Source organism: Elephas maximus, chromosome 21 (assembly GCF_024166365.1).
Source record: "Elephas maximus indicus isolate mEleMax1 chromosome 21, mEleMax1 primary haplotype, whole genome shotgun sequence".
NCBI classification, from domain to species: domain Eukaryota; kingdom Metazoa; phylum Chordata; class Mammalia; order Proboscidea; family Elephantidae; genus Elephas; species Elephas maximus.
In genome coordinates, this window is record NC_064839.1 from 14,766,832 (window position 1) to 14,781,111 (window position 14,280).

The 14,280-nt window shown below is 42.4% G+C and overlaps 1 protein-coding gene across 11 annotated transcripts in view; it reads left to right on the plus strand.

Annotated features, from left to right (window-relative positions):
* Nucleotides 1–14,280, plus strand: part of TDRD12 (tudor domain containing 12) — a 119,992-nt gene that overhangs the window by 60,272 nt on the left and 45,440 nt on the right. For 7 of the 11 annotated variants that reach the window (XR_007514643.1, XM_049864119.1, XM_049864118.1 and 4 more), the window contains exons 11-18: nucleotides 6,551–6,611; nucleotides 7,146–7,253; nucleotides 9,858–10,043; nucleotides 10,670–10,826; nucleotides 11,377–11,504; nucleotides 12,220–12,411; nucleotides 12,660–12,788; nucleotides 13,942–14,056. Coding sequence is in view for 10 of the 11 variants with exons in the window: in XM_049864119.1 (XP_049720076.1) it covers nucleotides 6,551–6,611; nucleotides 7,146–7,253; nucleotides 9,858–10,043; nucleotides 10,670–10,826; nucleotides 11,377–11,504; nucleotides 12,220–12,411; nucleotides 12,660–12,788; nucleotides 13,942–14,056 (1,076 nt within the window). In the remaining variant the exon portion in view is untranslated. Of the gene's footprint in view, nucleotides 1–6,550; nucleotides 6,612–7,057; nucleotides 7,254–9,857; nucleotides 10,044–10,669; nucleotides 10,827–11,376; nucleotides 11,505–12,083; nucleotides 12,415–12,659; nucleotides 12,789–13,941; nucleotides 14,057–14,280 lie in introns of those variants that run through there. The other 4 variants (XM_049864122.1, XM_049864126.1, XM_049864125.1 and 1 more) reach the window with 4 other exon arrangements.

A 14,280-nucleotide genomic window follows, 5' to 3' on the forward strand; every position in this document is an offset into this window, starting at 1 on the left:
ATGTAGTCATTTTCTGTCTCCCTAATTCTGTTGAACTGAGAAATTTCATGAAATGAATTATATATAGCTGATCTTTCAGGGCCGTTCACTTTATATGGGTTGGTGTTTGCTTTCTTCCTGATTTTTTGGTGTTAAATAGGCCTGCCATCTGCTGGTGAAAATAATCCTTCACAATGTGGAGCTTTGGGATTTTTTTTTTCCTGTCCTGTCAGGTTCACAAAATGCTGTCAGGCTACCGAAGTGTTAGAGTTCAAGCATTTCAGAGGTGCGTAGGTTCTGATAAATCTGCTAATTGACCTGGGATGACTGGGGGAGGGTGTGGACTGCGCAGCCATTTGGGCTACCCAGGTTCCCCGAGCCCTCACCAACACCCCATCACGTCGTCTTAGCTAGCACGTGCCCTGCGGCATTCCAAGGCCAGGGGCTCTGAAGGCTGCTGTGGAGCCCACAGATCTGGGGGTGGCTCTTAGTGCACCTGATTTGACCTCTTCTTCCAGGGTAACCCTTAACCCCAGTAACTGAAGGATTTTCTTGTGACAGGTGGTTATTTTCCTTGGGACTAAAAGGCTTTGCGTTAGCCATGCAGCTCATTTCTTTCTTTTATTACTTCAAATTATAACCCGATAAATTAATCCTGAAATATTACATTGTATTTCATTTTTGTATTGGAAGAGCCTGTTTCCTGCCCTGCTGAATGTCCTTTATTTAGAGCCCATTGATTAAACGACATCAGTTATTCTGTCAGTCTCCTCTGAGTCTCAGAGGACCTTGAAGTGGTTCAAGATTAAACAGCAAAGAAGGCGAAAGGTAGCTGGTTTCTTAGAAACATGGTGGTGATGGAGTGATCATGTGATCTTTCTCCTTGACAAGAGCAGATGGTTCTGGGACTGGCTGGGCTGTGTCCCAGGTCTGCTGAACCATGTTTATGTCAGTTCTGCTCAGAATAGTGAAGGCAGCCTGAAAAGGAGACAGCCCAGCTTCTCCTCAAGGACAGTCAGTCAGGGATTGGCAGGTGTCATATCCCCGTAAACTTAACATGTGATTATAATAGCCACGATGTTAGGAAAGAAGACACGGTGACCTTGGCTTGTTGCCAGAAATCCTGCCTGACCTTAAGGGTCATCTTAAAGGCTGGGTGTCCACGTAGCGCCCTCTCTTTGAGGTCCATTGTTTCTCTCACACTGATGGCATTACTCCATCTGTCAGTACCAGTAAGCCGTTCTTTTCATGATTTTTCTGTTTCCCTTGCTTTAGACTTGTTTCCGTCACTAGAGCTCATTTAGAAACCCCCAAATTTCAGTAAATTCAGAAGGAGGCTGTCCCTTGATTACATACTAGCTTCTCCTTTGTCATCCTGGATCACCGGGGAGTAGGGATAGGGGCGTAAACAGAGGCGTAAGGGCCCAAATCCAGAGGTTTAGGACCCACATGACAGATTTCTCTTTAGGGATTTTTGGATATCCAAGAGAAAGTGCCCCATTCCACTTGGCGCTTTTGGAGGTGGTCTCCATGAGTTAGAATTGACTGGACAGCAACTGGTTAGGTAGTGTAGATGGGGATTGAACAGAAACTTCTTTTAACGTGTCTCTTCATCAGCAGCCTTTGGGTATATGCTGGGCATGGTAGCTGGCTCTCAGTGCCATTTGGTTGGTAGTGGCTGCCTGCAGCCTAGTTTTGAATTGGATTTTGAGACTTCAGCTGGAGGTGCTGGGGAAAGCACTTTGAGGATTTATTAAGATGCTTCGTCTGGCGTGCGTGTTGGCCTGCCTGCCACCGATGTGTCTCTGGTATTTCCTGTAACCCTGCAGCTTTCTTTGGAGTTATCTGCCCTTCCGTCTTTCCTGTAACCTCATACCTGTCCTGTCTTCTGTATTTTTCACCTGTCTTCCTTAAACCCTTTTGGCATCTGTTTACTTTGTACTTTTGATTTGCCACCTTTAAGTGCAACTTATTTAAGATTGGGAAATTTCTCTAAATATATATCTTCTTTATAAAATTGTTTCAGTATGAGAGAACTTGAGGGCCAGTGTTTATTTTTATTTTTAAAACAATATTTTATTATGTTTTTGATGAAAGCTTACACAGCAGTTTAGGTTCCTTTCAGCAGTCTCTACAACAAATTATTGTGACGTTGTTTACATTCTTAATAATGTATAAACATTCTCAATATTTCCATTCTGGTTATTTTCATTTCCATTAATCTAGGTTCCCTGTCCCCTTACCTTGTCATCCTTGTTTTAAAGTAATTGTCTGTTTGGTCTCATGTAGATGATTTTTTAAAGGAGCCCAGTACTCCTGGGCGATAGCCTTTATTTTGTGAGCCAATCCGTTATTCAGCTAAATGGTGACCTCAGGCTAGTTTTGGTTCAAGGTCTGAAGAGTTTCTTAGGGCAGTAGTTTTGAGGAGTCCTCCAGTCTCACCTGGTCCAGTGAGTCTTTTTTTCTTCCCCTTCAGGAACCTGAGGTTCTGTTCCACATTTTTCTCTCATTCTATCAGGGTGCATGTATTATGGCCCTGATCAGAATGGTCAGTGGCAGTGATCAGGCACCATCTAGTTCTTCTGGTCTGACGTTCAAGTTCTTAATATATTTTGAGTCAATTTTTGTATACCCCTTTGGTGACCCATAGACATTCCGTGTCCCAACCACTTCTTATGCCTGTAGAGTTCTTCAGGAGTATACTTTTCCTGCTGAAGGTGTTTGCCATTCTTCACTGGGATTTGTATAATGGTGAAAGGCAAAAGAATTGTTAGTTGAAGCAAAATACCTGGAGTATGAGGCTTGCAAATTAGGTAGTGCAACCAGGAAGTATGATTGGGTAAACATTTTGTCTCTTGGCTTTTCTACTCCTGGATAAGTCCTGTAACCATATTTCTGGTTTTTTGTGTGTTAGTTTGGGAGCCCTGGTGGGCTTGGTTTTGGGTTTTTTGTGTCATATTTGAAGAACCAGAGGTTCCCCATGAAACCTAATGGAAGGTGCCCCACCATATTTTCAGCCACCCAGGTGTACTGGGATAGACGTTGTCCATCAATCAGAAGGGTTGAGAACGCAAAAAGTTCAGTGATACCCAGGTAGTCTAAGATAATATTTCTGAAAATCTGTATTACTAACCCCATATTTAAACATGCCATTGACTCAGCATACTTCAATTAATGAAAACACATGGTATAAAAAAAAAAAATTCAAAACAGAGACTAATAGGGTCACCAAAGGAATACGGTGTGAGATACGGATCCAGCTTCATTCTGTGGCATGTGGAAATCCATTTGTCTCAGCACCATCTGTTAAAGTCCCCACTGAAGGGACTTAGTACCCTTGTTGAACGTCTATTGACATAGATGTGTTTTATTTCTAGACTCTGAGCTCTTTTACATTGGTATGTATGTCCATCATTATACCAGTACCACACATAGTTTGCAGTTGACTACTAACTGAAAGGTTGGCGGTTGAACCCACCCACTGCCACTGTGAAAGAAAGACCTGGCAATCTACTTCCGTATAGAATACAGCCAGGGAAACTCTGTTGAGTTCTAGTCTACTTTGTAACAGGTGGAGTCGCCATGAGTGGGAATGGACTTGACAGCAACAGGTTTGATTGTTTTGTTTCACTCGTACCAAACTTTTTTTTTTTTTTACTGTAGCTTTATAGTATGCCCTGAGATTGGGAAGTGTGATTCTTCCTACTCTATCATGTCACCGGCAAAGAGGGATAGTTACACTTCTTCCTTTCCAATTTGGATACCTTTTATTTCCTTTTCTTCCCTGATTGCCATTTTTCATTTAAATATTTTTTTGTCCTTACGGTTGAGGCTTTCCTCAGATGTCCTGTGATCCTTGATGGTTTGCTAGTACTTAAACATAGGAGTCTAAGGAGCCGAGCAGGGTCTCAGAGCACACAGTGGCTTGTTAGCGGTGAGTCTCAGGGTACAGTGAGCTGCCGGTTGGTGGGTCACCTCCGATGTCAGTCTGTGTCTTTTCTCTGTAGCAGGTTGGATTTCCCAGGGAAGGCTCCTTCTGTCCTTTGCCCTAGGGAGGAAGGCCTGCCTGCCAGTGTCCTGGGTACCAAGTGTTAGAAGCTGATTGAGGTCTTTTATTTGGGACTTGCTTGTTGGCTGTACCCTCCCTCTTTTCAGTACAGTGCCCCCATCTTCAGTTGTGCCTTGAGTGCCCAAGTCCTGAGGTCTTCTTTTTTATCCTCTCCAGAGATTCTATCTCTGCAGGCATTCTCCTGGCACTGAGAAGTGAGTTAGATGATCTAGGGATTTCTGCCTTTATTTTAGCCCCTGCTGCATGCCCACAGTCAGAGGAGCCTGGCACTGCCAGTTCCAGGCTTGCTGAGGATTGTACTTTGCAGACGGAGTTAGACCTCCCATGGCTGGCTTCAGATTCAGCTTTCCTGGATCTGCAGAGTCAGTTACTGCTTGTCCATCTGTTTTCTGGCTTCCAAAATCTTGCTTCTGCAGGGTTAACTTTATCCAAAGAATTTGGTCTTTGTTTTTTGTTCCTGAGAGATAACCTCAAAAACCTTGGATTTTCCCCAGTGATTGAAATGTCTTTGATGAGGACTCCAGACAGTATGTAACGGTTTATGACTCATGTTGGGTGGGGACAGAGTATACCAGGAAGACCCACCTTGTGCTGTCAACCTGTGACATCAACCTAGTGATAGCAACCGACCCGAGGCGGGGAGGTGCCAGAGTTTGAATTACGTAAGGAGACCACGGGCTTCCTGGTTGGTGATGGATGGTGATGCATGTGGGAGGTGAGCATGCCCCCTTCTGGGGTATAGAAGCTTCACTTTGGGAACCTTCACAGGCCTTCCCTTGTGAGTCTCTTCATTTGTATCCTTTTTGCTATGCTAAAAGTGTGACCATAAGTATAGCGCTTTCTGTGAGTTCTGTGAGTCGTTCTAGCAAATTATTGAACAGCTGGCATCCTGAGGGGGTAGTGGGAAAGCCCAGCTGTGTAGTCAGCAGGTCATAAGTGATGCTCTCGTGGGGCCTCCAGGCTTGTGGCTGGCACCTGAGGTCTTGGGTAGACATGGTGTCTGGAGGCCTGCGCCCTTTAACTTGTGAGGCCTGAACCAGGTCAGGTGGCAGGGTCAGAGGAGGAAATGCTGCGTTTGCAGTTGGTGTGAGCTGTGAAATTGCCAGTAGATTTCGTTGATTTGACCTGCATATTCGGTGTCAGATAAGTGGGATTTGATTTTTCCAGGATCTCCTCTCTGGTTTTCTCCTTCATTGTGTTTGTTTTTTTTTTTTTTTGAATAACAGCTTTATTGAGATATAACTCACATATCATGAAATTTACACTTTTAGGGTGTACAGTTCAGTGCCTTTTACTATATTCACAGAGTTGTTTTACCATTACCCAGTGCTGCCGAGTCGATTCCAACTCATAGCGACCCTATAGGACAGAGTAGAACTGCCCCATAGGGTTTCCAAGGAGCGCCTGGTGGATTTGAACTGCCAACCCTTTCGTTAGTAGCCGTAGCACTTAACCACTATGCCACCAGGGTTTGCTGGGGGTTGGGGAGAGGGGAGAACGTAGTGACTGCTAATGGGTCTGGGTTTCTTTCTGAGGTGATTAAAAATGTTCTGAAATTAAACAGTGATTTTACCATTACCAGTTAAATTAAACAGTGGTTTTCTGTTTAATTTCAGAACATTTTTAATCACCTCAGAACGAAACCCAGACCCATTAGCAGTCACTGCGTTCTCCCCTCTCCCTAACCCCCAGCAACCATTAATCTACTTTCTGTCTCTGTGGGTTTACCTGTTCTAGACATTCCATATAAATGGAATCACACGATGTATGGTCAACGTGCCTACCTTCTTTGACTTAACGCTATGTTTTTAAGGTTCACCTATGTTATAGCATAACTGAGAACTTCATTCCTTTGTATGACTGAATAATATGGCATTGTATGGGTATACCACATTTTGTGTATCTATGCATCTGTTGATGGGCATGAGCTTTGTGGCTTTTGCATTAAAAAATCCATTTACAGGAATGGGGTTTAGGAAGGAATGCAATTTGATGTATATGTTTAATCTACGATCTTTTTCCTGAAGTCCACTGCACCCCTATGGTTTCTGAGTTTTCTTCTGTCGCTAGTCCTTACCCATTTGGGGGTTGGACTAGGTCTAGAGGAAAGCACTTCCAAATGTCTTTTTCTCTCTGTCAGCCAAGATCTAGATAGTGAACAAGGCCTGTCTGAGCTTTCATTTTCTCATCTGTAGAAGGAAGAGAATTGCGTAGACCAGGGGTTCCTAATCCTGGCTGGTCCCCTTTCCAAAAGATATCCTGCTTAAGGACCCAGGTGGGGGTTGGTGCAGCACAGACCCAGGCCTGGGGCCCAGGGCTGGGATGCACGGAGCTGGCGTGACCACCATGGTGCTTTTATCTTAATAAACAAAACAAGTGGCAATTGTGCAGCTCTGCCTTGGCATGTAGAGTCCATTTTGTCACTCTCAGGGAAGAATTAAAATAATGGCGGAATTGAAGAAACTTTTTTTCTTCAAGTCGTTTTTTTTGCCTGTTTTACAGATTACTGCAGTTTTTAAATCCTGATCCTTTGAGAGCTGATGGAATCTCTGATCTACAGCAGGTATTGGAGGCCCTCAGAAAAAGACAGGAAGAGAGGAAGGAAACTGTTTACATCCCTCTCCTTCCTCCCTCCAGGCTTGAAAAACTCCTTAGAAGGGGGGACTCCACCTGAAAATGTTCTTTTAGAAATCATCTAGTGATTTATTGCTTCAGAGAAATTGCTCCTTATTTCTTTTGGGTGATAGATGATCTTCATTTCACTTTTGGTATTTTGATGGTTTTAGATAAGTTTATACACCTAGGTTCTTAATATTGGCATCATGTTCTTTTATTTTATTCATTTCTATAAAGTCCTTGATATTCTGTGCTAATAGTACCTCAGGCAGATGTTAGTTGTCTGATGTATCTATGGAGCTGTGGTAGCAAAACGGTTAAGAGCTGAGGCTGCTAACCAGAAGGTTGGCAGTTTGAATCCACCAGCCACTCCTTAGAAACCCTATGGGGCAGTTCTGCTCTATCCTGTAGGATCGCTATGAGTCCGAATCGATTCCACAGCACACAACAGCAAACGACAATCATGTGTCTATACGCTTAGTTGCAGAAGTTGAAGTCAGGTTTGCAGCAGCCCTTTGTGGTACTCCGAAACAAGATTGAGCCCTGTTTAACCATTGAGATGTCTCCACTTTCAGCAGACCTGAAAAAGGTAAAAAATGCCCTTAAAACCAAACCCATGAAGTAATGCTAACTTGTTCTAACATGAAAGGATTTTTTAACAGTTACATGGTTGCATTTGTATAATTTCTTTCCTTTTGAAGTCCTCTTTTAAGCTTTTGTTATTAATTTCACGTTTATTCTTGAGTCCAGGATAACTTCTTATAAGTGAACAATTCTTTTTTGGAGAAATCATTGTATAACTTTAAGTGCTCTTCCAAAATAAGCTTTCAAATGTGCTTCTGGAAGGGGTCTTAGAGGGAGGAACAGATTGCCAGGAAAGTTGTAATATATACTTTTTGGCATTCTCTGCAAAATTATGTTACAGACATGATGGCTTAACTGGTAGATTGATCATACACATTTGTCCTTCCTGACACAAAAAAAGAAATTAAAGGAATTAAAAAAAAAAAAAAAAGATAAAGCCATAAGGATTAGTAGAATGAGAGAGGAGACCTTAGTGGACAAGAGATTTCTACAGGCTTTTAGAAGTGGGAAGGCAGGTGGTAGAGTATGGCTAACTTAAGGGAGAAGGAATAGAGGCGGGGTTCTTTTTTGGAGAAACTGTACGGCCCTAGCAAAATGACCTCGAGATGATGCTGTCTGGATTCTCCCAGGAAAAATGCATGCTGCCAACTAGTGTCCCCGGAAGCATCCACTCTGCCAGCCAGCCTCCTACGCAGAGGCGCTGAACTCTCTTGTTCCACGGTTTGGCACACTTGCTGTAGCTGCCCCACTCCATGGGCCAGGAAGCCCACTGTCATCTTGCACCGGCCTCCTGGTTCTGCCATTTCTCTGCTGCTTCTTGCCATCTTATGCCTTCTCCAGTGTTACAGCTCTCTCTGTCCCATGGATCTAGGAGGTTCTCAGTGCAGGGACCCCAGGTCCAAAAGACGTGCCCCACTACTGGCTCTTCTTGATGGTAGTGAGGTCCCCTTCTCACTTTCTGGGGATGGCTTTTTTTAAATCTAGTAGGATAACGAAACTGATCAGTTCCCTACAAGGGTTCCATATACTTTACTTGCATAGTCCCACCCCCACAAGGGTGCCACGTACCTTATTTGCATTATTAGCAGGCTGTTCAGTCCTCTTGGTGGGCCACAAATACCTTATTTGCATAGTCCCACCCAGTCATCTTGTGGGAGTCCCAGGACCATGGCTAGAAAGGCCATGTGATAGTAATTCAGTACACTACACAAACTCTGGGGGAAACAGAAAAGGCAGGGAATAGAAAAAAATGTTTAAAACAAAAATTCTCAGAGGTAAGAGAAGGCTTTACATCCATTTAAAAAAAAAGGGAACTGTAAAAAAGGGAACAGTCAGAGAACAAGAAAAGGTTTTTGGAAATTCAGTAATAGTATAGAAACAAAAACATTATATTGTAGAATATATTAAAGAAACAAAACTGTTTTTAGAAACACGAAAATCAATAGTAGGTTTGAGAGAGCAAATAGCGGCTAACTCAGAAGAAGAACAAAAAGATAGGGAAAATAGGATGAGAAAAAAGAGAATTCGAGGGTCAATTTGAGATCTAGTATCTGAAAATGAAATTTCTAGAAAGAGAGAAGGAGGAGGGCAGAAAAATCTCAGAGGAATAATCCGTGAAAATTTTTTGGACCTGATGAACATAAATGTTCGAATTAGAAGAGTCTACCACAAGTCCAGCACAGCTGATGAACAGAGATACTAGACGTTTGTGAGAAATCCTTAAATCTGAAGAATTGAGAGATGATGAAACCTTGCAGAGGAAGGAGACTGGTCCCACATGCAGGACCAGGAGTCAGAGTAGCTTCAGACTTTTCCACAATAACATCCGGAGTACAGACTTCAACATTCTGATGATAAGTTGCTTTCAATCTAGAGGTTCATTCTCAAAACTGTTGATGAGGCACGAGGGTAGAACGAGGACATTTTCAGATATGCAAAGTCTCAAATCAGTTCATCTCCCTTGCACCCTTTGTCAAGAAGCTACTGAAGTATGTGTTTCACCAAAATAAGGAAGTAAACCAAGAAAGAAGGTGACACGGGTTACAGACACAAGGGTGATTGGGAAGAAAGGTCACAAGATGACAGACAAATGCCAAGAGCAGAGAGTAACAGTCCCGATGCGGAAGGGGTTCAGAGGGGCTCTGGGGAGGGACCTACGTGGAGATACTGGAGCTGATGCCCTCAGCCCTTTGAAAAACGGCATCAGTGTGGTTGGAGAAGTCTATTAGAACATTGGAAGGTTTTAGTGACAGTTGAATAGAAAAATAAGCAAGTACATATTTTAACAAAAGCTTTGCAGGTGATGCCGATGCACTGGCAGGTTATTAGGAAGATAAGGAGAAAAGCCACCTCCTTGCTCCAGTGAGTTTTAAGCATCTGGTTATGGGCCACGTACTGGATTCTTTTAATTTGGAGCCCAGACAAGCGAGTAAGTATCTCACAGCCGGAGTTCGAAGCTGAGAGGAGATTCAGGGTGGCTTACCAATCTGGAAAACACCAGACTGAACGGTAGACAGCGGTTGTTTGAGTAAAGTGAACAATGAGGTGCAGTTTTTATTAGTTTTCCATACTTTATTGTGGTTTTTTGGTTGTCGTTGATGTTTTTTAGGCTCTTCAAAGAAATAAGTTTCCGGGACCTAGTCACACTGAATCTTACTCTTGGCCTCCCATAGCACGTGGCTGTGATGTGGTTGTCATTTCTCACTGTGGGAATGACCCTCTGTTGTACCTTCCACCAGTGCTTACGATTTTGCAAACAGGGGGCTGCTATAAGTCATTACCAAGTAGAAACGGAGTAAGTTCAAAACAATTTTGTTTTACAACAAAGTAGATTAAATATTTATTTTTAAATTTTGCACCGAACATGGTAGAGTTCAGGCTCCGCTACTCAGTTTGGCTTCCAAAGCACTGTGAGAAATTATCTTTTTTCTCCTCCCAGTCATCGATTCTCTCACAGTCACAGTTGAGTGACGCTAATTACGTTCACAGTGTCACGTATACAACCATCACCACTGTCTGTTTCCACATTTTCTGAAACAACTCTTCCCGGTTTCCCCCCTCCCATCCGCCCCTGGTAACCACTAAAGGACTTTGGTTTCTGTGCCTCTGCCTGTTCCAGGCATTTCATTTAAGTGGGATCTGACTGTTTGTCCGTGTGTGTCTGACTGACTTCATTCAGCATGAATGTTGTCGAGGTTCTTCCTGTCACGTCATGGATCAGAATTCCATCTTTCTCTGTAGCTGAGGACTATTCTGCTGTATGTCAAATCCACTGTAATGAAGTTTCACTTCTCTGACCTGTGGGATGACGGCCATAGCAAACATGTAGTTATCACTCTGTACAAGGAGATATTCTGAATGCCTCACATGCTTGATGCTTGGCTTTTGTCCCAAATTACGTAACTGTGTTTGTCTTTGCAGCCTCTCGCAGTCATCGTGTGCCCTGGGTGGAAAAAGGCTCAATTTATTTTCGAATTATTGGGAGACTATAGCATGTCCTCTAGGCCTCTTCATCCTGTGTTGTTAACAATTGGACTCCACAAAGATGAAGCCAAAAACGTGAAGCTTCCCAGAGGGTGTAAGCATCTTTCCCACGCTGTTGGGTTTTCCCTACAGAAGACAGTGGAACCCTGCCCAGACAGGCCTGGGAGCTGCCAATGACATTGGGGTGCAGCCAGTGGCCAGTATTTGAGACCTCACTTGTCAGTTCACAGTGGGGATAGATTATGATCGCTGTGAGTCAGAACCGACTAGATGGCACCTGGTTTTTTTGGTTATAGATGATGAAGGTTTGATCTTAGCTTACACCTCTTTGACTTGGAAAACCTTTAATTGATCAGTTATTTACTGAGCACTTCTGTTTGTTAGAAGCTGGGCACACAGTGTCGACTGAAACCTTTCTGCCTTTTAGGTGTAAAAAAAATTGATGGGACTACAGTTTAATCAGATAATTACAGTGATTAGCTTGGCTAGGCAGGCCCTTTTCCCTCACCTACGTGAGTAAGAAAAATACCTGTTTGATGAGAGGGCGTTTCTAGAAAGTATGTGGAGTCACAGCAAAGGAAACATTGGGACGACCTTTGGAAATTGTAAAATGTGAATTATTTTTTCTTTTGCCATCAATGTAGGTGATGTGATTGTCACAACACCACGGAGCCTTGTGAGGCTTCTGAGATACCAAAGTCTGCTCTTCCTCAGACTCTGTCACCTGGTTTTGGATGAGGCGGAAGTATTATTCCTTGAAGCTAATGAGCAAGTAAGTGTGGCGCCCATTTAGATGTCATCAACTGCTTTTAGGAATCAAGGAGGGTGTCTCATTGGGGGAGAAGCCAGGTTAAAGTATATATATATGTATATATTCCCTTTAACTTGGTAATTAAGAAGAGAAAATGCCAGTAATTAAGAGAAAATGCATGTTTGAAATTTTCCTCCCAATGTTAAAAATTCTTCTCCTGAATTCTTTCTCAGGTTTTCTGAAGTATTTTTACTAATATTCTTTTGATTATGGAAGCAATTTTTATTTTAGCATATTTGAGGCCTTATTGTTAAATAGTGGTATCTCATTTGTCTTTAAGTATTTGTTCAGTTGAACACTATTTTGGTCATTTGTGTCCATTCGTCTAAGAGTTGCTTGTTCATTTCCTTTTCTTATTTTCTGTTGGTGAGATCTTTCTCTAACCAGTTTTTAGAAATTGTTATATAAGAACATTAATCTTCTGTCGTGTGTATTACACGCAGTTACCCAGGATCTGTTGCTTGTGTTTTAATTTTGTTTATTGTGGAGTTTGAGGATGTTTAATAACTTTAAACGTGACGTTTTCTTTTTTTTTTTTAGTTTTTTCCTTTTATGCTTGGAAAGACCTTCCCTACTCTGAGAACAGAAAATATACGGTCTCTTACATTTAGTGTTCTGTTAAACTAAATACTTTTCTCCCTTCTGAGATAAGAGTGAAATTTTACTAATTTTTTAGATGTTTGCTATATTAGATAACTTTAAAAAAAATACAGAGGCTGAAGAAAGGGAATCAGCACCACGTCAGATTGTCGCAATTGGGGTTCATTGGAACAAACATATAGAGCATTTAATCAGAGAATTCATGTGTGACCCCTGCGTGGTGATCACAGCCATGGAAGAGGCTGCACTCTATGGCAGTGTCCAGCAGGTAACGAGGGGGGCGTGCGTGGTTGAATGTGTGGGGGACTGATGAACACAAGCAAGCAACCTTTATTTCCCGGCTTAATTTGAGAAGATTATAGGCTTCAGTTTCATATATAAATCCGTACTTGTGTGTTTAAATGTAGTTTGCTTTCCTAGACATTCTTTTCTATTAAAATCCTAACTCCTTTAAAAGTGAAGCTGGAGCACTTTGAACACTTTATAAAAATCACGCTGTTGCTGTTTCATTGCCAGGTAGTGCATCTTTGCCTAGAAAGTGAAAAAACCTCTACTTTGCTCCAGGCTCTTGACTTCATTCCCAGTCAGGTGCAGAAGACTCTGATCTTCACCTGCTCTGCAGTTGAGACAGAAACAGTGTGTAAGGTGAGCACACCCACACATAAAAGCGTCCTCACTATCTTTAAGCTGTGGTTGACGCTTAGGCTGCCAGAAGGTTACTGGAGTGGTTGAATATGTGGCAGGGAAATAAAATTTGGCAGAAGTGGAAGCGGGTTCTGCTGCCAGGTACTAAGAGCAGGAGAAAGCAGGTAGATGGGACGAGACCTTCCATTGAGGGGACCCTTCCCCGAGTGGAGCAGCATTTTCCAGTGTTGTCATGGCTGAGCATTAAAAGGATCTGACTCATGAAGAAATGCCAGCACGTTCTCTACCCTCTATTTAAGAAGATAGAGAGGATAGCAGTAAAGGCGTGATCACGGAGCCAGAAAAGCCAAATACATTGGCTAAAGGTTCATTTAACTTCATTTTATATAAATTAATGCAATAACGTAAAAACGTAAGACTTAGTAGAGCATCTACCTCTGAGTAATGATGAGCTACACCAGGGTGGAGTAAAAAGGCGTCTGTTGACAGCAGTACCATATGTTTGGTGTATATGTATGCCCATATATAAACACACACCCATACATGTATGTGTTAGTTAAGAAGGAAGGAAAATAGTTTTAGCAAAAAAACGTTTATTTCACTTAGGCAAGTTTTCAAATAAACTATAGAGTTTTGGAAATATATTTAAGTTTATAGTCATTTCATTCTCTAGAATTCCTGGATCAGTGAGGTCATACTCTCACAGATAATTTAAAGTGGTTTGTATTGATAATCGAGGTCCCTGTGTGGCTCAAACAATTTGCGCTCAACTGCTAACCAAGTGGAGCCCGGTGGCGCAGTAGTTAAGAGCTACAGCTGCTAACCAAAAGGTTGGTAGTTCAGTCCCACCAGCTGCTGCTTGGAAACCCTTTGGGGGAGTTCTACTCTGTCCTATGGTATCGCAATGAGTCAGAATTGACTTGACGGCAGTAGGTTTGGGTCCCCCCCCTCCCCCCAGCAGCATTGTGGGAGAAAGGCAGTCTGCTTTACAGCCAAAAAAACCCTATGGGGCAGTTCTACCCTGTAACACATGGGGTCACCATGAATTGGAATCAACCTCATGGCAATGAGTTCTAGTTTTTATTTTTGTGTTAGTTTCTGGCTTTCACGCTTATGGCTCTGACTGAATTGGCCTCTTTGGTTTCATCTTTAGGTAGTAGAAAGCAGTTCAATGTTTTGCTTGAAAATGCATAAAGAAATGGTTTTTAATTTAAAAAGTGTTGTAGAACAGTGGAAGAAGTTAAGTTCTGGCTCTCACATTGTATTAGGTAAGTGTTTTAATTTCTGTTTGTGTTTAGAGAAGACTGCACGGATATGAATCCTATCTTCATTTATATGTTTCATCTCCAAATTTCTGATTTCACATATTTACGGAGACTTACTAGTGGTGTTAATTTCAAAATAAAAAATAACCTCCACGAAGACTGTGATTTTGAGGTTCCAGGGCCTCTCAGATGGGGAGCCGTGACTCTTAGGGTAAACATCCTTCCTG